At 40.8% G+C, this 22,054-nt stretch overlaps 1 protein-coding gene and 1 long non-coding RNA gene across 3 annotated transcripts in view; one reads left to right on the top strand and one right to left on the bottom strand.

Moving 5' to 3' along the window:
* Akap6 (A-kinase anchoring protein 6) overlaps positions 1-22,054 on the top strand; it is a 454,178-nt gene that overhangs the window by 317,444 nt on the left and 114,680 nt on the right. For both annotated transcript variants that reach the window (XM_050138897.1, XM_050138896.1), the window contains one exon: positions 10,826-10,974. In XM_050138897.1, the coding sequence (XP_049994854.1) occupies positions 10,826-10,974 (149 nt within the window). The remainder of the gene's footprint in view (positions 1-10,825; positions 10,975-22,054) is intronic.
* Positions 3,264-20,192, bottom strand: LOC126499610 (uncharacterized). Its single transcript, XR_007591120.1, has 3 exons — positions 20,145-20,192; positions 18,312-18,681; positions 3,264-4,743 (listed from the first exon to the last, which is right to left on the bottom strand). It is a non-coding gene; the product is annotated as an uncharacterized lncRNA (long non-coding RNA).

The following is a 22,054-nucleotide window of genomic DNA, read 5'->3' as shown; positions in this document are numbered from 1 at the left end:
AGTCTGATGTGAGTATAGGTGGGTTTGGCCTTCTGTCAGAAAAGGAGTTCACAGAGGATACGTGGGAAAGGGAACCAGGACCCAGCCCTAAAAGAAACATAAATACGATGGAGAGACATTTAGCTTTATTCTGAAGCAATTGATAACCATGGAGGCTCTTGCGCTTTGTTTCTTGGCTTTTTGAATCAAGCAGTCATGATTGCCCGATCACATAATTATGGAAAGACTCTTACAAAGGCCTTTTTCTCTTGTGGATTTTTACTCATGTAGATGGTGGCTTGATGCTGAGTAACCTAGCAGAAGCCTGCGTGATGATGCATGCACTAGGTGGTCCTGTGATCTGTGTGTCACACACCTGCAGATCACAAGAAAACTTCCAGTGCCACTTCATAATCAGGGTCACTTCACTGTCCCCAGGCATGAGAGATTCCAGTGCATCCAAGATAACTCTTTCCTACGCACGAAGCTCTTTTCTTCCTGGGTCATTTTTCAAATCTTAATATATTTCTGCTTATGCCTTGGAGTACGATTTGTATGATGAGTTTTAGCTATGTAAGGCATAGCAGAAATGCTAAAGGACCCACACTATGAAAATGCTGCCAAAGACAAAAAGACTGGAAAGTCACACAGGCCTTGTGTTCTTTTTGTCAGTCACTTGCTGTGCTGTTGATACACTTACTGGAATGTCTGTCACCTAGTTTCACATTTTAATTGTGGTGGTTTGAATGATAATGGGCCATAGGACATGCAGTTGAATGCTTAGTGGCAATTGGTGGAACTGTCTGGGAAGGATTTGGAGGTGTGGTCTTGTTGAAGGCATGTCACTGGGGGCAGACTTTGAGCTTTCAAAAGTCAATGACATTTCTAGTTATCTCTCTGTCTCGAGCCTAACCTAAAGATCAGAATGTAAGCTCTCAGTTAGTGTCAGCACCACACCTGCCTGCCTGCTGCTGCCCTGCTTCTCACCTTGATGGTCATGGGTTCTAATCTCTGAAACTGTAAGCAAGTCCCCAGGAAACTGGTTCTTCTATGAGATAGCTTGGTCATGGTGATTTTTCACAGCAATAGAAGAGTAATTAGGATATATGTACATATACATACATACATATGATGAAGCAAGCTACTAGCATCTAAAAGATGACTGTTCCGTCTTAGATGTAGCAAAGAACATAAACTATTAAATCTGAAATGGAAATATTAAAATAATTTTGAAGACATTCTTTGTGAAGAAACGCAACCTCACTGATACTTACAAGAATAATTGATGTTTAGATTCTGAAAGTTGCACATAGAACAGATTCTGTGTAGGGTTATGATGTATATCATAAAACTTGAAAAATAATTGCTGGCCTTTCAACAGGTAAATTGTTCCATCCCCTCCCCTTTGAAAACTGGCAGCTGAGCTGGGGACGTTTAGGAGTCTGAAAGTGATCCATTTAGGGGATTGACCAGTTATTAAGCATTTTCCTCTTTCTTTGGCTCCTTTGGGACTGGATTTTTTTCCTATCCTGTTTGTATGATCAAGTGTTATTTTCTACTATATCTTTAAGAATTCCATTTTCAACCATTGTCTGAAACAAGATAAAGTTTCTTCATGTCAGAGTTTATTGAATTCTTTATCTTATTTCAGAGAGACCTGCTAAAACTAGATGTCACTGTAAATTTAAATCTGTAACAGAAGGAATTAGTAATGGCCAAGGGCTTTCACAAATTTCAGGGAAGCCCAATCCATTTTTTTAAACTGTGAAAAGAATTTCAGGTGAAGCCAGGTGGTGATGGTGTATGCCTTTAATCCCAGCACTCAGGGAGTCAGAGGCAGGTAGATCTCTGTCAGTTTGAGGTTAGCCTGATCTATAGAGTGACTTCCAGGACAGCCAGAGATACACAGAGAAACCCTGTCTTGGAAAACGAAAAGAAAGAATTTCAGGTGATTTTGGTCAGAATCCCATCTTAAAGTCAGATTAGCAGCCTCAGATTCTGATTAGAACCAACCATGACGCTACTCCTGCAAGGACACAGCTTCTTCTAGCAAGACTATCAGCAAGGTAATTCAGGAATTCCCACACAACAACTCGCCCACTCATTCAGCACAGTTTTCTGGGCACTTGAGAGGCAATCGTGAATAAGAAAGATGTAGACTCATGTACAAAATTCTCTAAAACAAACAAACAAACAAAAAAGACATGGTCCCTGCCATTGTGAAATTTACTTTCTAGTGGAATCTGAATTAAAAACTCATATTCTAGAAAAATGCAAACTAGCAAGATAAAACAAAAATGAGTCGAATATAGTCATAAATATCAGGAAACTCAAAGATGGAGGGGTGGGGAGGAGAAAGAGAGGGAGAATAATTGGGGAAAGAAAAGCCATTAACACAGATTTTGAAGATAAAAATGTGCTAGTCCTGTGGAAAGGAGAAGAGGAAAATTCCAGGCAGAAAGAAGTACATGGCCACAGTGGAAAGGAAGTAGGTCCGTACCAGCAGTAATGTTGAAAGATGTGTCCAGACACCAGGAAGACAAGCAGCTCAGCAGACTGGAGTGACAGACAATGAAGACCGAATACTGCAGGTCCTTGAAGACTCTAGAGAGGCGTGGCTACAGCACATGGGTTGCCAATATAAGAAGTCAGATGTAAACCACTGTTTCAGAGAAACGTTTGTCCTGACCAAAATAGATTTAGAGCGTAGCACCCTATTCATGTCGTTAGCTCATCTGTTCACTCTGCCCCTAAAATCAAAAGCAACAGGAAATGGAGGATATGATTTTACTTACCCTGATTCTTACTTAGACTACCAGTATGTCTGATAGGAATAGAGTCATCAAGGACGAGGGAAAAAAGACATGTGTGTTTCCTTTTGTTCGTCTTTAATGACTATGACAGCTCAGGGACCTAGTAAGAATTTTCAGGACGATCTAAGCAGCATGGCAAGTTCTACACGCTGTGAGCAGTCTTGATGGTCAGTGGTCAACCTGTGTCTACACACACACACACACACACACACACACACACATCACTATTGCAGAAGTATGTGTGTGTTTGTGTGTGGGGGGGGGAGGTGGATGGACACAGATTTCCCAGAAAAATAGTAACTGTTCTTTTTAGTATTTGGAGAACCTGTAGAAAGGAGAGAATTATTGCCCGGATGTTTAGGGTTCACTTTAAATCTTGGTTTTGCGGGCCCTGTTCTGGTAACTGCTCTTTTCTCTCAAGACATTGCGTATTGTCCCCTGGATCTTCTATTTCACGTGTATGTCCCGCTTCCCCTTCCCTCCTCTTGAGCTCTCCTCCCCCACGGACATACAGGAGCCTGCTTCTGAATCAGTGTGAACTCTTCTGACTCTGGGGCCCATGGGGAATCCTGACTTTTCATGGTCTCTTCCTGTCTGAGACCCTCACCTCCAAGGTGCTGGTCCCAGATAAGTTTTAAACTTCGGTGAGAAGCGTGAATACCCAAGACGTGGGTGTGCTTTCCTAGGCTTCCTCACATCTCTTGTGCACAGAGATCTCTTTAAAACATATTGTTTGAATATTTATTCCATATATGTGTTTGTGGGTAGGGGCGTGCATAGAGCAATCTGTTCTCTTCTCCCATCGTGAAGCTTTGGGGGCTGAGCTCAACTTGTCAGCCTTAGTAACAAGTGCCTTCACCTGCTAAGCTGTCTCGGCGACTCTGCAGGTAGATTTCTACCCATACTTTTTTCTTAAACCATTCTTGTGGGCTCATGCGTTTTGTCTTTAACTGAAGAGAATTAAAATGAACAAAACTGGAGACACTCCATGTTGATAGTTAACGCCTGCGCCTTTGTCGTGTGAGTCGGGCATATAAGATGTTTTTTCCCCATTGAACTAGCTAACAGGAACTAGGATAAGGGAGTACACATGGCAGGGGGAGTTCCTATACATATGGCTTTGTGACTTGCTACAATAATTTTATCTAACATTGAGGGTTCAGGTCACTCAGCAAACATTCTTTGTTTCCTTTAGAACCTCCCAATTAGACTCAGCATATGCCTTTGGGTTATTATGATTAAAAGCCAATAGAATAAGAAGCAATGGTGTTTTCTAAAAAATACTGGCATTTCCTACAAATATAGCTTTAAATAAAATATTAGCAGTTTGAAAGTAACTTTTCATAAGTTCCTTTTTCTCCATCTCCATATATTTCTCATTAATCAGTGGACTATATCTCAATATAATTTCTAGATAAAATGTATTTTCTCCTTTTTAAATACTTTGATATTCTCATTTATTTTTATGGCATGTTCCTGCATGTCTCCAGAGGCACACCGCATTTTTATTCCCGTAAATTTATATTAGTTACAGTATCCAGCTGTTTTAGATATAGGATCATTTCCTGTTGGTACTGTTTCCAGGACAATTCTTTTTTCTCCTCACAAAAATGAAAAATGTAATTTAACAAAGATATCCTATAATTGCCTTCATATCTAGCAAGGTATCTAGCAATCTGAATACCTTATTTTATTTAAAACATCTGTCTACATAATGTCTAGCAATTGTCTAAAGCTATATCATCCATGGGAAACACAGCTGCTGCCATTTTTATTTAATTTATAGGAACCAACAAAAATGTCTCTTTATTGTGTCTTCTGCTGTTTTATTACATGCAAGGTATTTTCATCAATGAGAATTGCTTACCTTTTGGGTTCTGGCAATTAAGTTAGTGTCTTTCAAGTTGAAAAAGGCCATTGTCCACAATCTTGAAGTCACTACAGAAACATTCTATAGAACAGTAAGCTTTTGTTACATTTATGTGTACATATGTATTACACACACACACACACACACATATATGAATATATGCACATGTATATATTCAGGTGAGGAGTATATGTAATATCAATTGCACGCACGTGTGTGTATGCACATATCTAGCAATATATCATAATAAAAAGGTGGCATGCTGTTCTTCTCATGTAACTAATACTTGAGGGACATTTTAATTGCTAGCCCTCTTAATGTATGTTTTTACTTACAATAAAAACGTAAAGTCTTGTGCTGAGAAGTCTTTCTACTAATTACAGCAATCAAATGATATTTGTTACTCTTTAGAAAAATGCATATGGGGACTGGTGGGGGTGTCCACAAAAGGTCTTTATCCCGGGAGGATGCTGAGTTTTACACAGAGAAACAACCCATTTGTGAATTCTGCTTATTGTATATGACCCTTGAAGCCAATTAATTAAGTGTTTAACTTTTACTAGATTGTATCAATTTTGACTTAGCTGACTGTGAAAACAACAGATGCCCAGGCTTACAATAAGAGGAAAGTGCATAAGGAAATGGCTTACCTTTTCCAGGGAAATAATCAAAAGATTCCTTTTTGGAACACTAAGAGTATGAAAGGGAAATGTTTATGGTCCCCTAGTGACACACTGTTATGATTGACAGGAAAAACCAACATGCCTGCCACCTGAGACATCTTGTTCAGGAACTTTCTGGAGGGTAGTAAATTGGTGTTGGCACAAACACAAAAAAATAAAATGACTTGATTCAGCACTTTTCAATTCAAAACCCCCAAACACTAAAGAAAGCAGTAAATATTCATCAAATGATCAAAATTTATATTGATTTTTATTCTACATTAGCAGCTCAAAGTTGAGCTTCTTGACAGGGTGGATGTCGGCGTGGATGATTCTCTTTGAAATGAGGATACAGGCTCTGAACTGAGGGCTACAGTGCATTCCTGAACTATAGACCCTGCTTATTAGAGCCCTGGGAGGCTGAATTTTCAGAAGAAAGTATAAAGGCACACTTGTTTGGTTCTGTTTTGATAACTAAATTGTTATTATTAGTATGTAAAGTGATTCTTGTTGTTCCTGCTCCACTCCCCCTGCCCCCCTACCCGTTTCCATTTGAAGACAACTATTCTAGGGAACCCGGACTGCTCTTCGGGCTGATGAGGGAGGGGGGACTTGATTGGGGGAGGGGGAGGGATATGGGAGGCAGTGGAGGGGAGGAGGCAGAAATCTTTAATAAATAAATAAATAAATAAATAATAAATAAATAAATAAGAAATTCAAAGGAACCGGAGTTCTTGTGATAGCCAGAGACTGAGCAGCGTGGTAGCCTTTCTAGGCATCCCTGTACTGACCTGCAGGCTAAGAGAGCTCTGGCTGTATCTTCACAATATACGTTTAAAATTTTGCGTTTCTGGTGGGGAATAAACACGAGTTTTCTGCAGGTTAGTGCGGAGGGTAGGAATTAGGCAGCGAGGACGGCTGCAGAATGTAAACACAGACTTGCCGCATCTGTCACTAGGCAGAGATTTCGAAGGAAACAGTAATGGAGAAACATCGAAAATTCTAATCCTCCCTCCAGTCCACACCTTGTAATCACACTTCCCCCCACCGTAGCTCATGACACAAAATGCTGAATTTTTAATGAGTTTAACCTCTTGCATTCCAAAAAAGGAAAGACGGAGTGATGGGTGAAGGCTCTACAAATGCAACTGGGTGTCACGGTTCGTTTTTATCTGTTAGAAGGAGGTGGTTTTTATTGCATTAATAAACACCCCATATGTCATTAAAACAGAGGGGAAGACATTTCTCTTTATACATAAATGCAAGAGAAGTGAAAATAGTGTTGATGTTAATGTCCCCACTTTGTTTGAATGTTACCGTTTAACAAGTCTCATTAAAAGTACAGCTTTAATGTTAAATTTCCTACATATGATAGTGAATGTTTTATTGATTTGCAAACAAATCAATAAAAATAGCAATGATCACTTAAAACTCTAAATTATTATTGCTGAGTCTCTTAAATAAAGATATGAGAACTATCACTAACCATTCCTAATGCTAGGTTTTCTGGACGACACTATAATCATATTGCTATATACTTAATATAAAAAGATCACTATACACAGTAATATTTACTGAAAATAATATCTAAATAGTTCAACATTCTTAATTTTTCCACATTTTATTTGCTCTGTGTTCCTGTATATATGTGTGCAGTGGGCAGAGAACACCTTTCAGGAGTTCATTCTCTCTTCCATCATGTGGGTCCCAGGCATCAGGCTTGGGTAAGTGCCCATCGAGCCATCCCTTTGACCCTCTCATTAAATATATTAAATATATATATATGTATATGTGTGTGTATGTATGATGTACATGTGTGTTATATATACTTCTTATATATAATTTTTATTTAGTTATAAAAAGAACATTCTAAAAATACATTGTTTCCTTGACACATTCTGAAGAATATTCTTAGTCTTATCCTTGAATTGAATGTTGAGAATTTCTGATGAACCCCAGCTTTTCTGATTGTAGATTGTATATTCCCTGAGGACACACACAATGGCAAGCCTGCATTTGTATTTTGGGCAATGTCCTTTATATAAAAGACATTCATGATATAGTTGTTGAAGACCTTCATTGTTACAAAGAAATATTTCTTCCTGTGTCCTTCCTGCCTCTTACTCTGGGAAGAAACCTTTGGTATCCTACTCAGGTGTGTGTGTTGTCTGGAAGGGTGACATAGGATCCCATGTATTATAATAATACAATAATAATCTCACTATTTCTGTCTAGTCAGAATGTACCTAATCATGGGTATGTGGATTAAGGTCTAGACAGAGCCCATTTCTGAACACAAAATGTACTTTGAATTTCGAAAGTGAATTATGGTAAGAAATTTTGAACTGCTAACTATGTCAATAAAAACTAAAAGGAGAAAGGAAAAGGAAAAAGAATTCTCTTTGTGACTAGAAAAGGGAAGAGCTGTGGCTCAGAGCGAAGATGGGAAACTCTGCCACACAATACACAGGTGGGAAGGCCTGGTTGGCAGACAAGTCTTCAACAAAGACCAGAGACGAGGAGAAGACTGAGCCCTTCAGCTATCAAGAGCAAGTGTCCTGAGAATGTGCCCTCCACCATACTGGGACCGAAGGGTATGGTTGAGGTGAACAAAAGCTTAACTAGGGTATTCAGTATGAAAGAGGAGAGAGATCGGAGGCAGCAGACACAGATAATAAATACAAACCTAGTTCTCCAGAGTGAAGAAAGACACCATGGAGATAAAGCCAGAAGACACTCCAGTGACAACTACTCTCTTGACCTTAGTTTTCATTTCATTTTATTTTAACCATAAGAAAATAAAAAAAACATTAGGGGAGCTAATGTGTGACTGTAAATAACACAGGGTTGAAAAATGTAGTGTAGGAGAAAAGTGGCTTTTGTGGACATCACTTATGGGCACTAAAGAGACTTCTAGTTTGTAAGTGGAGGGACTGGTGTCATATACGAACAGGGACAGTACAGAAACAGGAGGGACCTAGCAGAAAGCGGGAGGCTGGATTTGATGGTAACCTACCAAGTCTAGTATGATACCAGTTTTGAAACTTTATTTTATTGGGGTGGGGTTAATAAAGATATTTTAATATAGGCCTAAGCATAAGGGTTAGGAGACAAGGGCATTCACAAGTAGGACCTGCCCAAAAGTCTGCATGTGAGGTGTGGGTTTCTTTAACAGAGTCACAGTTTACTGTGCTTTACAATAGTCAACCAGCACCAAAGGGTTTCTAAGGCAAAACAAAAGAACGATTTGAAGAAGGGAATACATTTAAAGGACATCAGTTCCAAGTCACAGTCATCGAGTGTGTGTTGTGCCCACAGTGTCTGAAGAAAGACAGTGAAGCAAGTCTAAACACAAGTGAGGGGATCTCCCCGCACAAGCTTGAAGTATCTTTGTATTGTCGGAGTGGCTGTGATTCGTCCTTCCTGGCGTGACAGTGGCCCATTCTTAGAGTGTAATGTGAGGCCTCTGAGACCAGAGTCACGGTTTGTCTTTCACAAATGTCTGTTCTAGTCATCCTCACCTGGTTATACTTTGCTGCCGGGTGTTTGAGGCCGTGTATGCAGCCCAAAATTAACCGTATTTTCTTTCGTCAATTAAGTTCAGGCAGGGCTCTTTATTGAAAAGCCCTGTGGCTCTTTCAGCTTCCCATCTCCCATCAAACCCTTGAGAACAACTTTCTTCTGCTTGTACATCTCTTTGTAGACCGGAGACAATATTGTAGTTTAAAATTTTGTATGTAAGACTGGAGATGTGATGAGTACTTTTAACAATCGTCGACTCTCTTAAGGTGTGTTTGTTTTTGTTTGTTTTTATTTTTTGAGACGGTTTCTCCTTACTTTTGGAGCCTGTCCTGTAGACCAGACTGGCCTCAAACTATATGTATATGTATGTACATATACATACAGGATTGTATATGTGGATGATTCTTAATCTAATTGAGTCTCTTCTTATTCAAGCCAGTTGGTTTAAGCAAGAAAATCTACATGGATGAATAGATACTGGTTTTGAATTTTCTGAAATTAATACGTAACTATAGTAATCTAAATGTTATCTCTTTAAATTTTCTGTGGAAATTTAGGACATTCATAACTGACTGCTTATGAAAACCAAAAATGTATGATTTCTAATGCTTCGGGCCCTTCAAGTGATCGCCACTCTTTGCTCTTCTCTCTCCTCCATAGCGGAGTCTTTTAAAAAGAGTCCAGGCCAAAGGCTTCCATTGGCTCTGAATGCTAAGAGTAGAAGGGTATGTCTGCTGGACATCACGGTTTCTAAGAAGACACATAATGAAGTCATGAAGCAGCAGTTCTAAGATTGGTCAGAAATGCTGGTGGAGGTGTTTGATTTTGTGAAATATACGAAGAGAAAAAGAAGGGTCCCACGGTCCATTGTGCATGAAAACTCTCTGCTGCCTTCTCTCCTCCAACGCGGGGAAGCGCGACCCTGAGGGGACTTCATTCTCAGTCTCAGCAGGTGTTTTAGAGAACCTAAAGCCACAGGGATTGTGACAGTGGCAATAAATAAAACATCTATCCAATGCATTTCCATGTAAAAGTATTTGAGCATTCTTTGGCCTCTGGTTGATTAAAAAATCCAAAAATTAAAAAGAAAAAAAGAAAAAAACAACATGTTGATATTATTACTTTTTCTTTGCAGCAAGCCCCCAAGTGTTTATGATTCAATGATGCATGCCTATGTGTAAAAAAGTCACTACACTGGTGGTTCTCAACCTGGGGGTTGTGACCCCCTTGAGCGCCAAGTGACCCTTTCACAGGAATTGCCTAAGACCATTGTAAAACACAGATATTTAAATTACAGTTCATAACAGTAGCAAATTTACAGTTATGAAGTAGCAATGAAAATAATTTTATGTTTGGGGTCGTCACAACACAGAGAACTATATTAAAGGGTCACAGCATTAAGAGGGTTGAGAACCACTGCCCGATATCTATGATTTAAAATTATTAAGACAATAGTTCAGAGAGTAAAAAAATGCAATAAATGAAGTATATGGCCGTTATTAAACATGTACTAGAATTTAAAAAAAGGTATTTTACTTCTCCCCAGTGAAGAAAATAAAAATTCAAAAAAGAAATGTGTGTGTGTGTGTGTGTGTGTGTAACACCCCAGTGTATGAATTGAATGGAGACTTCTTTTAAAAAAGGATATATATGTGACCGTGTGAGGAAGAGTATTATTAAGGAATTCCGCAGCATTTTTATGTAAAGTCTTATCATGCAGTGTTATGATCTCAGGGATACTTTGTAATATTTACTGGGTCTTCTGAGAGTTCATTTATTCAGGTCGTATTTTAAGAAAGAACTTATAAGATTCAGATCTATAATGTAATTCTGTAATATGCCCAGCTGATCCCATTAAATCCAACCCTACACAGGCCGTGTAATGATGTGAACAGTTCCCTTCCTTCAAGCTGCTGTCCCTCACGGAAATGCATTCCTGCTGGACTAAGAGAGCCGTTCTCCTCTGCATTTCTCTGCAGGCTGAGGTGCAGCTCTGCTACGTGGAAGCACAGAGAGATGCTGTCGAGCAAATGTCCCTCAAGCTCTACAGCGAGCAGTACTCCAGCGGCAGCAAGAGAAAAGAGGAGTTCGCTGATATGTCCAAGACGCATTCGGTGGGAAGCAATGGGTAAGGGACTGTCATTCCGTCCTTTCTGCTTCATTCTCTCTAACTTGCTTTTTCAACCACGTCCCTGGTTAGGTGGCACGCGGGAATTTCCTTCCTAGCTAACAGACACAAGGAAAGGTTTGATGGAGGGCTGGACAAGAACCGTGGGTTTTATCAGCCTCTACCATCTAAGCCAGAACTTTGTTACTATCTTGTAAAAGACGGTCAGCCTTGTGTTTCTTAGGAGTATTTTTGAGACTATATTTTATGATAATATTGGTCTTTCTTCTGCATAGATTGTGTTCAAACTTGTATATCGCCCCTTGCTTTGACCTCAGTGTTTATGTTAAGGTTTGTTTATCATACTTCTAAACAAAAGAACTTTATTGGAAACTTGGAAGAACATAGTATAGAGACCTAGTAGTGATTTAGAGACCATGGTCTGGCTAGCTACTTAGAGTCACACAAAATCAGCTGGAATTATGGGCTAGTTCTTGACTCTGTTTTTAGTGTTTGAGACAGGGTCTCAGGTAATCCAGGCTGGCCTTGAGCTCACCTCTAGCCAAGGCTGACCTTGAACTCCCAATTCTCCTGCTTCTACACCTTGAGTGCTGAGGTGACAAGTATGTGCTACAGTGCCTGGAAAAGCTAACACCCAAGCTGTTTATAGTATGTGAACCGTGGTGGTGGCGGCAGTGACCCAGGAGCTCTTTGGTTTAGCTTGAGATGTATGGTTCCACTTAGCTAGGACTCGCTGCCCATAGCCTTCAGTATTTCCTACTGCCCATAAAGCAATACAAACATTTCCCAGTGTATTTATATATTTCTGTTTTCTAGTGCAATTTCAATATTTAATAGATGACCATTAAAGAGGAAAAGAGATGAAGTTAAATTATCTCATAGTTTTAATAGCTTAGTAATAATTATACTTAGTAAAATATAAGCAGTCACCCTTTTTAGGCAGCAGGAGATAGACCCTGGTCTCCAGAGTTATATTACATGTTTATAGTATGATATAAACTTGTGGGAATAACTCTATCCAGAATATTCCCTGAAAGGCAACAGAAGAGAAAGCCCTTTCTTGCCCTTGGGTGCATCGTTTTTTTTATTGGGGTGGGGGTCATTTTTGGGACAGGGTCTCACTGTATACCTCTGGCTGTCTTGGAACTCACTGTGCAGACCAGGCTGACCTCGAACTCAGAGATCCACCTGCTTCTCTGCTAGAATTAAAGGTGTACCACTATGCCCACTTGCACTGACCTTTCGAAGCACTTAGATTTACAATGGACTCACAACCCTTGTACAATGTTGCGGGCTAAGTTAGCTCATAAGTTAGAGATTCTGTCCTGTTACAATAACTCAGGGTATAAGAATATAAGAAAAATACCAGAGTCATGATTTTTGTAAGAATCGAGAAGAAATAATTTCTATTTGCCATTCTAGCAGGGTTGTGTTCTACACGGGAGACCTGCTATTCACTGGGAAGGGGGGTCAGCAGCAAGTGAGAAGGACAAGGTTGAATCTTAGAGCATGAACCATAAGCTGTTTGGGGGCCTTTATGAGCTTTCATTTCTCAAAATCCCTAAGCCCTCTCTGGCGTGCATGCGCGCACAGACTTTAGGTCACATTCTCGTGTTTTCTGAAAGCCTTGGGATTGCGCAGCACCGCGTGCCTTGACCTCAGATTCCAAGGGCCCAACCTGAGCGCAGGCACTGGGCTCCGGACATCATAAATCTGCCCTGGGAATTGCTTAGTTAGCAACGAGCATTGTTCTGTGACGTGGGAGTGGGTGAACTTTCCTGATAGCCTTTGTTTGTGCTCCTTAGGGTGCTGAGGGCTGCGCATTGTGCAGAAATTTAAGAGTGCAGTGAAGGCAAGCCAGCCATTTAATAGTAGGAACAGAAACCTTTGCTGCGCTCTAGTCCTTGCTGACACACAGGAAAGCTCTGTCTGAGGAATGTCTGTGGGTGAGGTTATCAGAGGTGTCTTGCCCCCAAGACTTGCTCCCACAGTCAGATCTGTAATTCTGAAGCTTGAAAAACACAGCCTTCTAAAATTACTTACTCCAATGATGGCTAAACCTCACTAACTATTCATATACATATATATATTTATATATGTATATATATGTAAAATGAGCGTTGTTTCCAACAAATAAATGTGGGAATAGCGTGGGCTTCCCAGGGTCTGTATTTCAAATGCAAAAATCCAATAGACTAATGATGTCTGTAGTCCAGTTCATAGCCTCTCATTCTCACACGCATGCTCAGACCGTGTGTACAAATATAGTTGTCTACGAATTCTACAGGGAAGACACAGCTGCTATAATGAATGGTGTTCTTAAATTTCTACAAGTTTTGTGTCACAAAAAAATACTCCTTTTGAAATGAGTTTGTAGCCACTTTGGCTTGGTGAGAAGGTGCTTATCAGGGTGGTATATCAAAGTTCATACCCAGCTATCAGTTTTGTGGTTAGCAATCCTGGATGGGTGTGGTGGGAGGGTTTTCTGGAACATGAAGGAACGTGCTCTGGCGATAGAGCATGTTTGTCTGTGGTCCTATGCATACCATCATGGAACCCTGACTCCTGGGTGGCCTGGAGTAGTGATTATCATACTTAATAAAATATAAGCTGTCACCCTCTTCACTTTTAGACGGGTTAGGCAGCAAGAGATAAACCCTATTGATATATGTGAGTCTCTGTGATCCTCCGGGGAAATAAACACCATTACTTTTTATCTAAGTGAGAGCAATATTGATTGTTTTGTTCCTTTCATCAAGTAAGTCTTCATGAGGCCCTACTTTGTGCGTGGTTCAATGTTCTAAGTGTAACTTATCAGGACCGCTTGCATTCTGTATGCTTCGTAAACAGTAGCCATCTCCCTTTTCAGGTGTTTGCTCCTTTGAAGATGTTATCTAATTTCACTTTTCAAATGTGTGGTCCAATGTATTAAATAGCTCTGTCCTTGCTGAGAAAACTTAGTTTGGATGATTATTTATGTCCTCGGTTCAACATACAAATTAGGAATTAGAACATCCAACAGCTTAATGATTCACTAACTCAGCGTAGAAGATTTTAAGATGGAGCTACAAGCCATAGCTCAGAACCCTAGGTCAAGAACATAATGGCTGTTGGGGTGGCTGCACACATGCTGTCTCAGCATCTCAGGAGAATGAGACAGGCAGAGGGTTTGCTGTGGACAGCAAGATCCCATCTCAAAACTCCCACCACAAACAGCAGAACCCAAACAAAAAGGCAGATAATCTAAACAGTTACACTATCTCCTCTGTGAAGATTTGAACTCTACCCTTGACAGAATTTTATCATAAATCTTGCATTGTGAAAATTCTGTATTGTGTAAAACTGACAATGGAAAAAAAAAAAAAAAGAAAGAAACCAATAGCCCTAAGGAGATTTCATTCCACAAGGATGTTTTTGGCAAGAAACTGCAAAATGCCCTATGATGAAGCTTGCCTGTGAGTTCAGCTGCTTGTGGACCCTGAGCCCGAAAGCTCGCTGGAGCCAAAGACTTCAAGAGTAGTGAGACCCTGGATGCAAAAGGCAGAATAAAATCCTCAGAAAACCCAAATTCGGTCATCAAGCAGACCAGCGTTGTAAAGTGCTTTCTGTAGTCGAGCTGTGTGTAGAGACAGTGGGTTGGTATTCACACTTGGAAACTCAGAGTTTAGTTTTAGGAACGGGCAGATCTGTAGCCTAAATGATATGGAGTCTCCTAGGTACTGAGTTAGAAACAGCCTTCTGGACAGCTGAACTCGATTATGACCGTGTCCAGACCTAGAGCAGGCTGGGAAGACAACAGAGAGGATCCTGGAGGTGACAGAATTTCTCATTGTACTCTGAAATGTGCTTACTGAACACCACAAAGTCAGATCACAGCTCTTTAGTGTGGCATTAAGTGGGTATTTAGCTGTGCAGTAGGAGAGGGGAAGGGGTGTAGGGGGTATAGTTTCTTTTAACTCTTTTGGGGCCCATCATCCAGCTCCCCCCAAAAATACACGGAGACTTATTCTTACTTCAGAATGCCCAGCCTTAGCTTGGTTTGTTTCTATCCAGTTTTTCTTAAATTATCTCATCAAGTTTTTGCCTCTGGGCTTTTAACTTTCTCTATTCTATATATCTTTCTTTTCTTTTTACCTGGGGGCTGGTTATGTGACTGGGTGACTGGTCTTTGGTGTCCTTCTCTCCTACTTTTCTCTGGCTCCTCCCTCTTCTCTTCACCTCCTACTTTTTCTCTCTTCCTGGCAGCCCTGCCTATCCTTCTCCTGCCTAGCTATTGGTCATTCAGAGCTTTATTAGCCCATCAGGTGTCTTGGACAAGCAAAATAACACAGCTTCACAGAGTTAACAACAAATGCAACATAAAAGAATGCAACACATCTTTGCATCATTAAACAAATGGTCCACAGCACAAATGAATGTAGCACATCTTTATCTCATAACAAAACGGCGTGCCCAAAACTGATGAGATGATGCGTGAGGCACAGCAGCGTCCTGCGTTCTGTACGTTTTCCCTTGTCTCTGATAGGCTGCCTGGCATGTGCTAGGTGTTCGCATGGATAAGTATCTAAACCTGTTGTGGAGCCAGCAAATAGGGAGCAAAGGCCTAGTGGACTGCCAACCGTGTTCCACTCTGGGACACAGGGTAGAATGTTGAAGGAATGGGGGAAAATGATTGGGAAGGAAGTCAACTCCAGACCCTGGATTTAATCATGGAGTATATGGTCTTAGCCATGATCGCCAGAGGAACATTAAAGCTGAAGGTATTCCTTTCCTGCTAGGCCCACCAGCCTAAAATTCTCCTTCTATAGGCAGGGTGGGGGTGGGGAGTGGGGAGTGGAGGTGAGGGATAGTGGGGGTGGGGAAAATTAGGCCCAAAAGCTCATCACATGCTGAGAACCTGTTTTAGTGGTTTTTAGAGTGTGCCCTCTGGGCCAGCAACATCAACACTTTGGATGGATTTGCTAAAGTACCATTTCTGGGTTTCAGTTCAGACCTACCTAGGAATTCAGAGAATTTGGGACTAGAGAGTACATTCACCCTAAGCTAACAAGCTTCCAAGAGTGATTTCTAGAAGTTTGGGGAGTGCTTCTTTGGACAGTGGAGATTTTCTGATTAGGAGTTAATGTAAAGTATGATAAAAAGTGTGAAGATGGAAGATATAATGAATAGAGGATCATCCTTAGAGGACTGCGGGATGAAGGGAACGAGAGGTGGGGAGGCACTCTAGTGCTCCAGTTCAAAGGACTTTGGTGCCGCTGAAGACAGTGTTTACTGAGTAACTCTTAAACAGAGGTCACACAAGGCATTGGGATATGAAGTCAATGAGATACAAAGAATTTCAACAGGCAAATATAACTCAACAGAGGATGGTATAGTCTTGGAAGTGACAAAATGTCTGTTCCCCCAAGTAAGACATCTGTGAAGTCAGCTAAGACAGTAAGGGAAGTGTCAGCTTGACAAGCCACAGTATTCCACAGACTGCAGAGGTGTCTCAGTGACATAGAGTGCCTAACCGTCAAGCGCAAAGACATGACTTTGAATCCACAGCCCCCACATAAAAACTGAGCCCTCTACATAAGCTCTGGGGTGGGGGTGTGGTGTCAGAGGTAGAGATGGGTCTCTGAGAACTCACAGGCTAGCCCACCTAGCCAGAATGAGATTCCCTGTCTGAGGCAATGGTGGAGAATGATGGATGGCATCCCCTGAGATCCTACTCCGGCTTCTACATGGGTGCACACCGGTGTGCACATTCATGTCCATGCACCACACAGACACACACAATGCACACACATACATGCACACACATGCACACACGCATATACCATCAAACCAGTATTCTGATAAAAAATGGAGAATATATTAGCACACAAAAAAATTACATAGTTTAGTTAAGAGGCCAAGTGTAATAACACAATCCCATTGCCTGTAATCTTGAGACTTAGAAAGCTGAGGCGCTGTGAATAATTATGACTTTTTTTTCAGTTAGAATCTTTCCCTGATATGTTACACAAAACTTCTAAAATAAAGATTACAGAATCAAGAATTCCAGGTAGCATTTTAGCTGGAGGTAATGGAGGGCTATAGTTCACCATTATTGCCTATTATTAAGCTAAAGCTCATGTCTACACAAGACCCACACTACAGCAGACTATTTAACATCCCAACATGCCCATGCCTGTGCATGCCCATGCCGAGGGCAGACCGCTATTAGGAGAGGGGCTACTGTGTCCTACAACTGGAAGAGACTGCCTGTTGATGACTGCAGGAGGAGAGAGAATCTCTTTTCTTTCCTGGTGTTGGCCCTAATAAGCTGTCCATGTCTCTGTGGATAACCCCACACCCATACACATATGGGCAGTACTAACTTGACTCAATGAGTTATTTTAAAAAAAAAATAAGAAAAATAATTGTCATCAGAGAGCCTTCATCCAGCAACTGGTGGAAACAGATGCAGAGATCCACAGCCAAACTTTAGCCTGGGCTCGAGGAATTCTGCTGAAGAGAGGGAGGAAAGATTGTAGGATCCAATAGGGTCAAGGACAAGACAAGAAAACCCACAGAAACAACTAACCTGGCCCATAGGAACTCACAGTCAGAATGAACAACCAGGGAGCCTGCTTGACCTAAGCTATGTGACAATTGTGTAGCTTGGTCTACTTGTAGGAATCTTAACAATGGGAGAAGGGGCTGTCTCTCATATTTTGGCTGACCCTTGGGAAGTTATTCCTCATAGAGGAGGGGATGGGAGGAGAAGAGGGAGAGGAAAATGTAGTCAGGATGTAAAATAAATAAACAAACAAACAAACAAACAAATATCATTTTGAAAATAAAAAAGAAGACATGAAGTTAGGAAGGAGATATGTTGGGGTGGTGAGGTTGAACTGGAGGGAAGGGGCAGAGGGCAGATATAATCAAGATATCATATGCCTGGATATTTTTTAGAGAATAAAGAATATTTTTAAAATTTATAGGTTATCTATATTAGATAGACTTAGAATACTTCTAACTGCACAAATAATGTTTATCTTCAGAGACAGTCATATGTTCTCTCTAATCTAAATTTGTCAGTGAGAACATGTACCAGGTTACAAACTAAGACTCAGATTTCAGGGGCACCTCGCTCCTCTGTGGCTACACAAGTTTGATTAAGACATTTAATCTCTCCAAGATTCCACAGGGGAATATAAAATGGGAGTTATTGTCCTAGCCTACTCATGCCAATTTCTGCATCTAGAAAATGTGACAATTTGTAAGAAAATACAAAAACTAAAAGTGAAATCAGTAAATGAATTATTTATTATGTAAATATTATATTTTGGAAAGAACACGTGACTTACCTGAAAAGATGTGCGCAATGTAGTAAATGGTGAGGAGGGGAAGGGGGAGGCCAGTGGCTATTAGACAGGAAGTGTGCAGAGGGTGTGCAGTGAAGATTGTGTAGCTCATTTAATGTTGAAGGCATGCACAGAGATATTCCCAACTCTGCTTGCCTGGAGCAGGAGGTCTTCCCAAGGGAGCTTTTAGAAGATACCTCATTATCCGTGTTCAAGGCTTCCCCTGCCTCTGGAGGAAATTGAACAAAGCTTGCTGGAAACTGGAGCGATGTAGCTGAGGGTTATATTTTATATTGAAGAAAATAGAAATGTCATTTCCTCATCATACAAGATTTTAGCATGAAATGTCTTCCCGGCCATATATAAATTATTCCTGCACAATGACAAAAGGTTAGGAGTGTGACGGGAGAGACAAGGAAGAGACTCGCCTCCTGATCAGTGTGAAAACACACAGAAGTGTGTCAACAACATCCCCGAAGAGAACCGCTATTGACACGTGAAAAGAAACGAATCACTATTTAAAATATCGCTTGATTAAAGACCAGGTTTGTTTCTCTAAATTAATTAAGCAATAAGATACGCTGAGTGACTTTAAACACCTGAGAAGAGACATAATCACCCTGGATTTCACTGCTGCAGGTGATTTCCTGGGCTTCTACTGAGCCATAGGCCACAAGTTTCCATCCAATAGAATGCAGATGTGCTTGCTCACCTCCCCCCCCCCCCCAGACACACACAGAGCACTTTGAATTTCTGCTCAGTGAGTATATTTGGAACCTGCTTACATCAAATATGGGTTTCCCACCAGTCCTAGAAATGACACACTCTCTCTTACATGCACCAGTATTGAAATTTTCCTTACAGATAAGCTAAATCAGTAGACACCCTCAATAAACCATCAATCCTTCCTGAATTCCTACTCCTTCTGATTCTCTCTTTGTCCCAATATAGTAACTGATCAGTGTTTGATTCAGATCCTTTTGGCTCCTTCTATGGTGAGTAAAAGTATAAAAATGCAACATTTAGTCAAGAAAGCAAAAAAATAGCCAGGCTCAGTGATGTGTGCCTATATTCCCAGCTACCTAGGAGAATAAACAGTAAGATCATTGGAGCCCTGGAGATTCCTGATACTTTGGGGGCTAAAACATACAGAGAACACTAGCCAAGAGAGATGTACTCATGTGGTACCATGAGACTTTATTCCAGGGATATGTAAATTCATTAAATAGGGTCTTAGGCAGTTTTCTGTAATGCTCTAACTCCATCCATAGCAGAGCCGACAAGCAGCAAATCAGAGACTGGAAGTCTACTTTGCAGGGAGGCATGACTTCAAAGATAGCAGTGTAGTCAACTAATAAAGATTTATGTATATTGCTTCTCTCTACAGCTCGGGGGTACTGATGGGTGCTGTAGAGGATTAAAAGGCTAACAGATCTCGAAAAGGCCCCTAGGATAAAGTTCACCAAACACATTGTAGTGTGCAGAGCAGAACTCTTTCAAAGTTATTCTCTTTGATCATTCTCCCATCTTCTTCCCCAAAGACATGAGTCATTTTGCAAAAACTATTGTGAATAAGACAAAAAAGCTTCATTAAAATAACTTAGGAAAAATAAAATGATAATATGAACATTTTGAATTGAATATTTAATACATATCTTTAGTAGGAGGCTGCTTGTTCATTTTCCAGCTGCCCAGACTCCCAAAAAAGTCACACAGAAACTATCTTATTTAAATCACTGCTTGGCAAATCACTTAAGCATATTGCTAGCTAGCTCTTACATCTAGAATTAACCCATTTCCATCATTTTATATTTTACCACGAGGCTCATAACTTACCGACAAGTTCCAGCTGGCAGCTTGTGTCTTTCCCCTTTGGCAGCTGCATGGTGTCTGGCGACTCTGCCTTCTTTCTCCCAGCATTCAGTTAGTTTTCCCCGCCTAGCTCTAATCTGCCCCAGCACATACCAAGCCAGCTTCATTATTCATTAACCAATAAAAGCAACATATTTACAGAAGGACTTTTCACACTGCATATCCTCAAGAGTGGCTATGATTTGTTACCAGGAGTTCAATCCTCCAAAGAAAAGAAAAAAAAATTCACTTCATTATCAATCCATAGTCTTAAAAACATTATCTATCAGTTTGAAGCAATCTCTTAGTCACTAAGACTAGACAGAAATTTCCCCTTGTTATTTGAATGTGAAATGTGTTTGATATATTTTTTGAATACTTGGTACCCAGCTGATGGCATTGTTTTGGGAAGTTGCGGAAACTTTGGGACCTAGAGACCTGGTAAGCCAAGGTGGATCATTGAAGATGTACCTCATATTCACCTATGATTCTATACTGATTCTCTGGTTCCCGGACCAGTGTCCATGTGAGAAATTCACCTCCATGTCCTACTGCCATGGAGTCAATCCCTCATGCTTTCTCTTGCGGGGACAGAGTAAACCAACGGGGGAAAGCAAATCTTTTTCCCCTAAGTTACACAATGAGATAGTACCTAACTTACTTTCCTATAGGTGGTTCTGCTGTTTGCTTACAGTGCACTGATCAAATCCAAGCCCTTGTGCATTCCACAGAAGTGTCTTATCATTAAAAACACCCTCAGCCCCTTCTATTGCTTCTCAAGTGAGAGAAAGGTATCTCTGTGTTATCATTTATAAATAGGTGGTGGAGGATTGGTCCTACGAGGGGCAATGGCAGGTCACCTGAGACCTTGGCAGGTCCCCTGGCAAGTTGCCTGAGGCCTGGTGGGAGAGAGACAGATAGATACACCATGCAGAGAGAGCTGGGGTATAGAGTTTATTTAGTGGGTTATGGAGCAGGAGGGAAGGGGAGAAGAGAGAAGGAGAAGGAAGAGAGGAGAAAAACAGAAGCTTCCTCTCCAGAAGAAGGGAAGAGAGAGACACACACACACACAGAGACAGAGACACACAGAGAGAGAACAAATGAACTGGAGAGGAGGCTGGCAATGGCTTGACTTGGTAGAAGGGGAGGTTGGGAGTGGGCAGGGCTTGTCTCTTAAGGGAACAGGGTACCCAGGTGACAGACCAGTCCAGCAGATTACATTATGTTATCATAACTCTCAGTTTGGGGATGTGAGCTGCACAATAATTGTCGGGGACCATCCTCAACAAAAAACACCTCTTGCCAGGGTAGAGGCATAAGGATTTAGAAAATATTAGTAAAGAATATGAAGAAGTGAAAGAAAATAATAAAATGGAGAAACATATCGGATAGTATCGGGAGGGAGTGCCAGTGAGTACTGGAATTTGCCTGCATTTAGTTTCCAATTGCTTTAAATACCCCTGACCCAAAAGGTAGGAGTGAGATAAAAGACTGGATTAACAGAATACAAGGAAATGAGCACACCAATTGAAGGTGACAGGCTACAACCTGTAGTTAAACTTTAAGTTGCTAGAACAAAACCGGTCTAGATCACAACATTCTGTAGGCAAACCACTCCCTGGGTGGAATCCAATGTTGGGAACTGGAACTTAGTTGGCTCCTTATACTCTGGTTTGAGGTAGGAACAATCTATTTCTCTATTCCTGGAGCCAGATCTATTAGCCACACCTGTTGACAATAACACTGAGAGAGCAGGTGGGACCTTTGTTTGAGGTAGAAATATAATAACCTTGAAGAACTAGAGGTAAGTTCCAACTCTCTGACCTTTGGTCAAAGTGGAAATAGGCTCACATTTTTAGGCCTGCACAAATAACACCTAAGGATAACTCAGTAGT

The sequence above is a fragment of the Alexandromys fortis genome, unplaced genomic scaffold (genome assembly GCF_014885135.2).
Source record: "Alexandromys fortis isolate MF-2015 unplaced genomic scaffold, M_Fortis_MF-2015_v1.1 scaffold_35, whole genome shotgun sequence".
Classification (NCBI taxonomy): domain Eukaryota; kingdom Metazoa; phylum Chordata; class Mammalia; order Rodentia; family Cricetidae; genus Alexandromys; species Alexandromys fortis.
The sequence above is the reverse complement of the archived record's forward strand: the minus strand, read 5'-3'. Positions and strand labels throughout refer to the sequence as shown.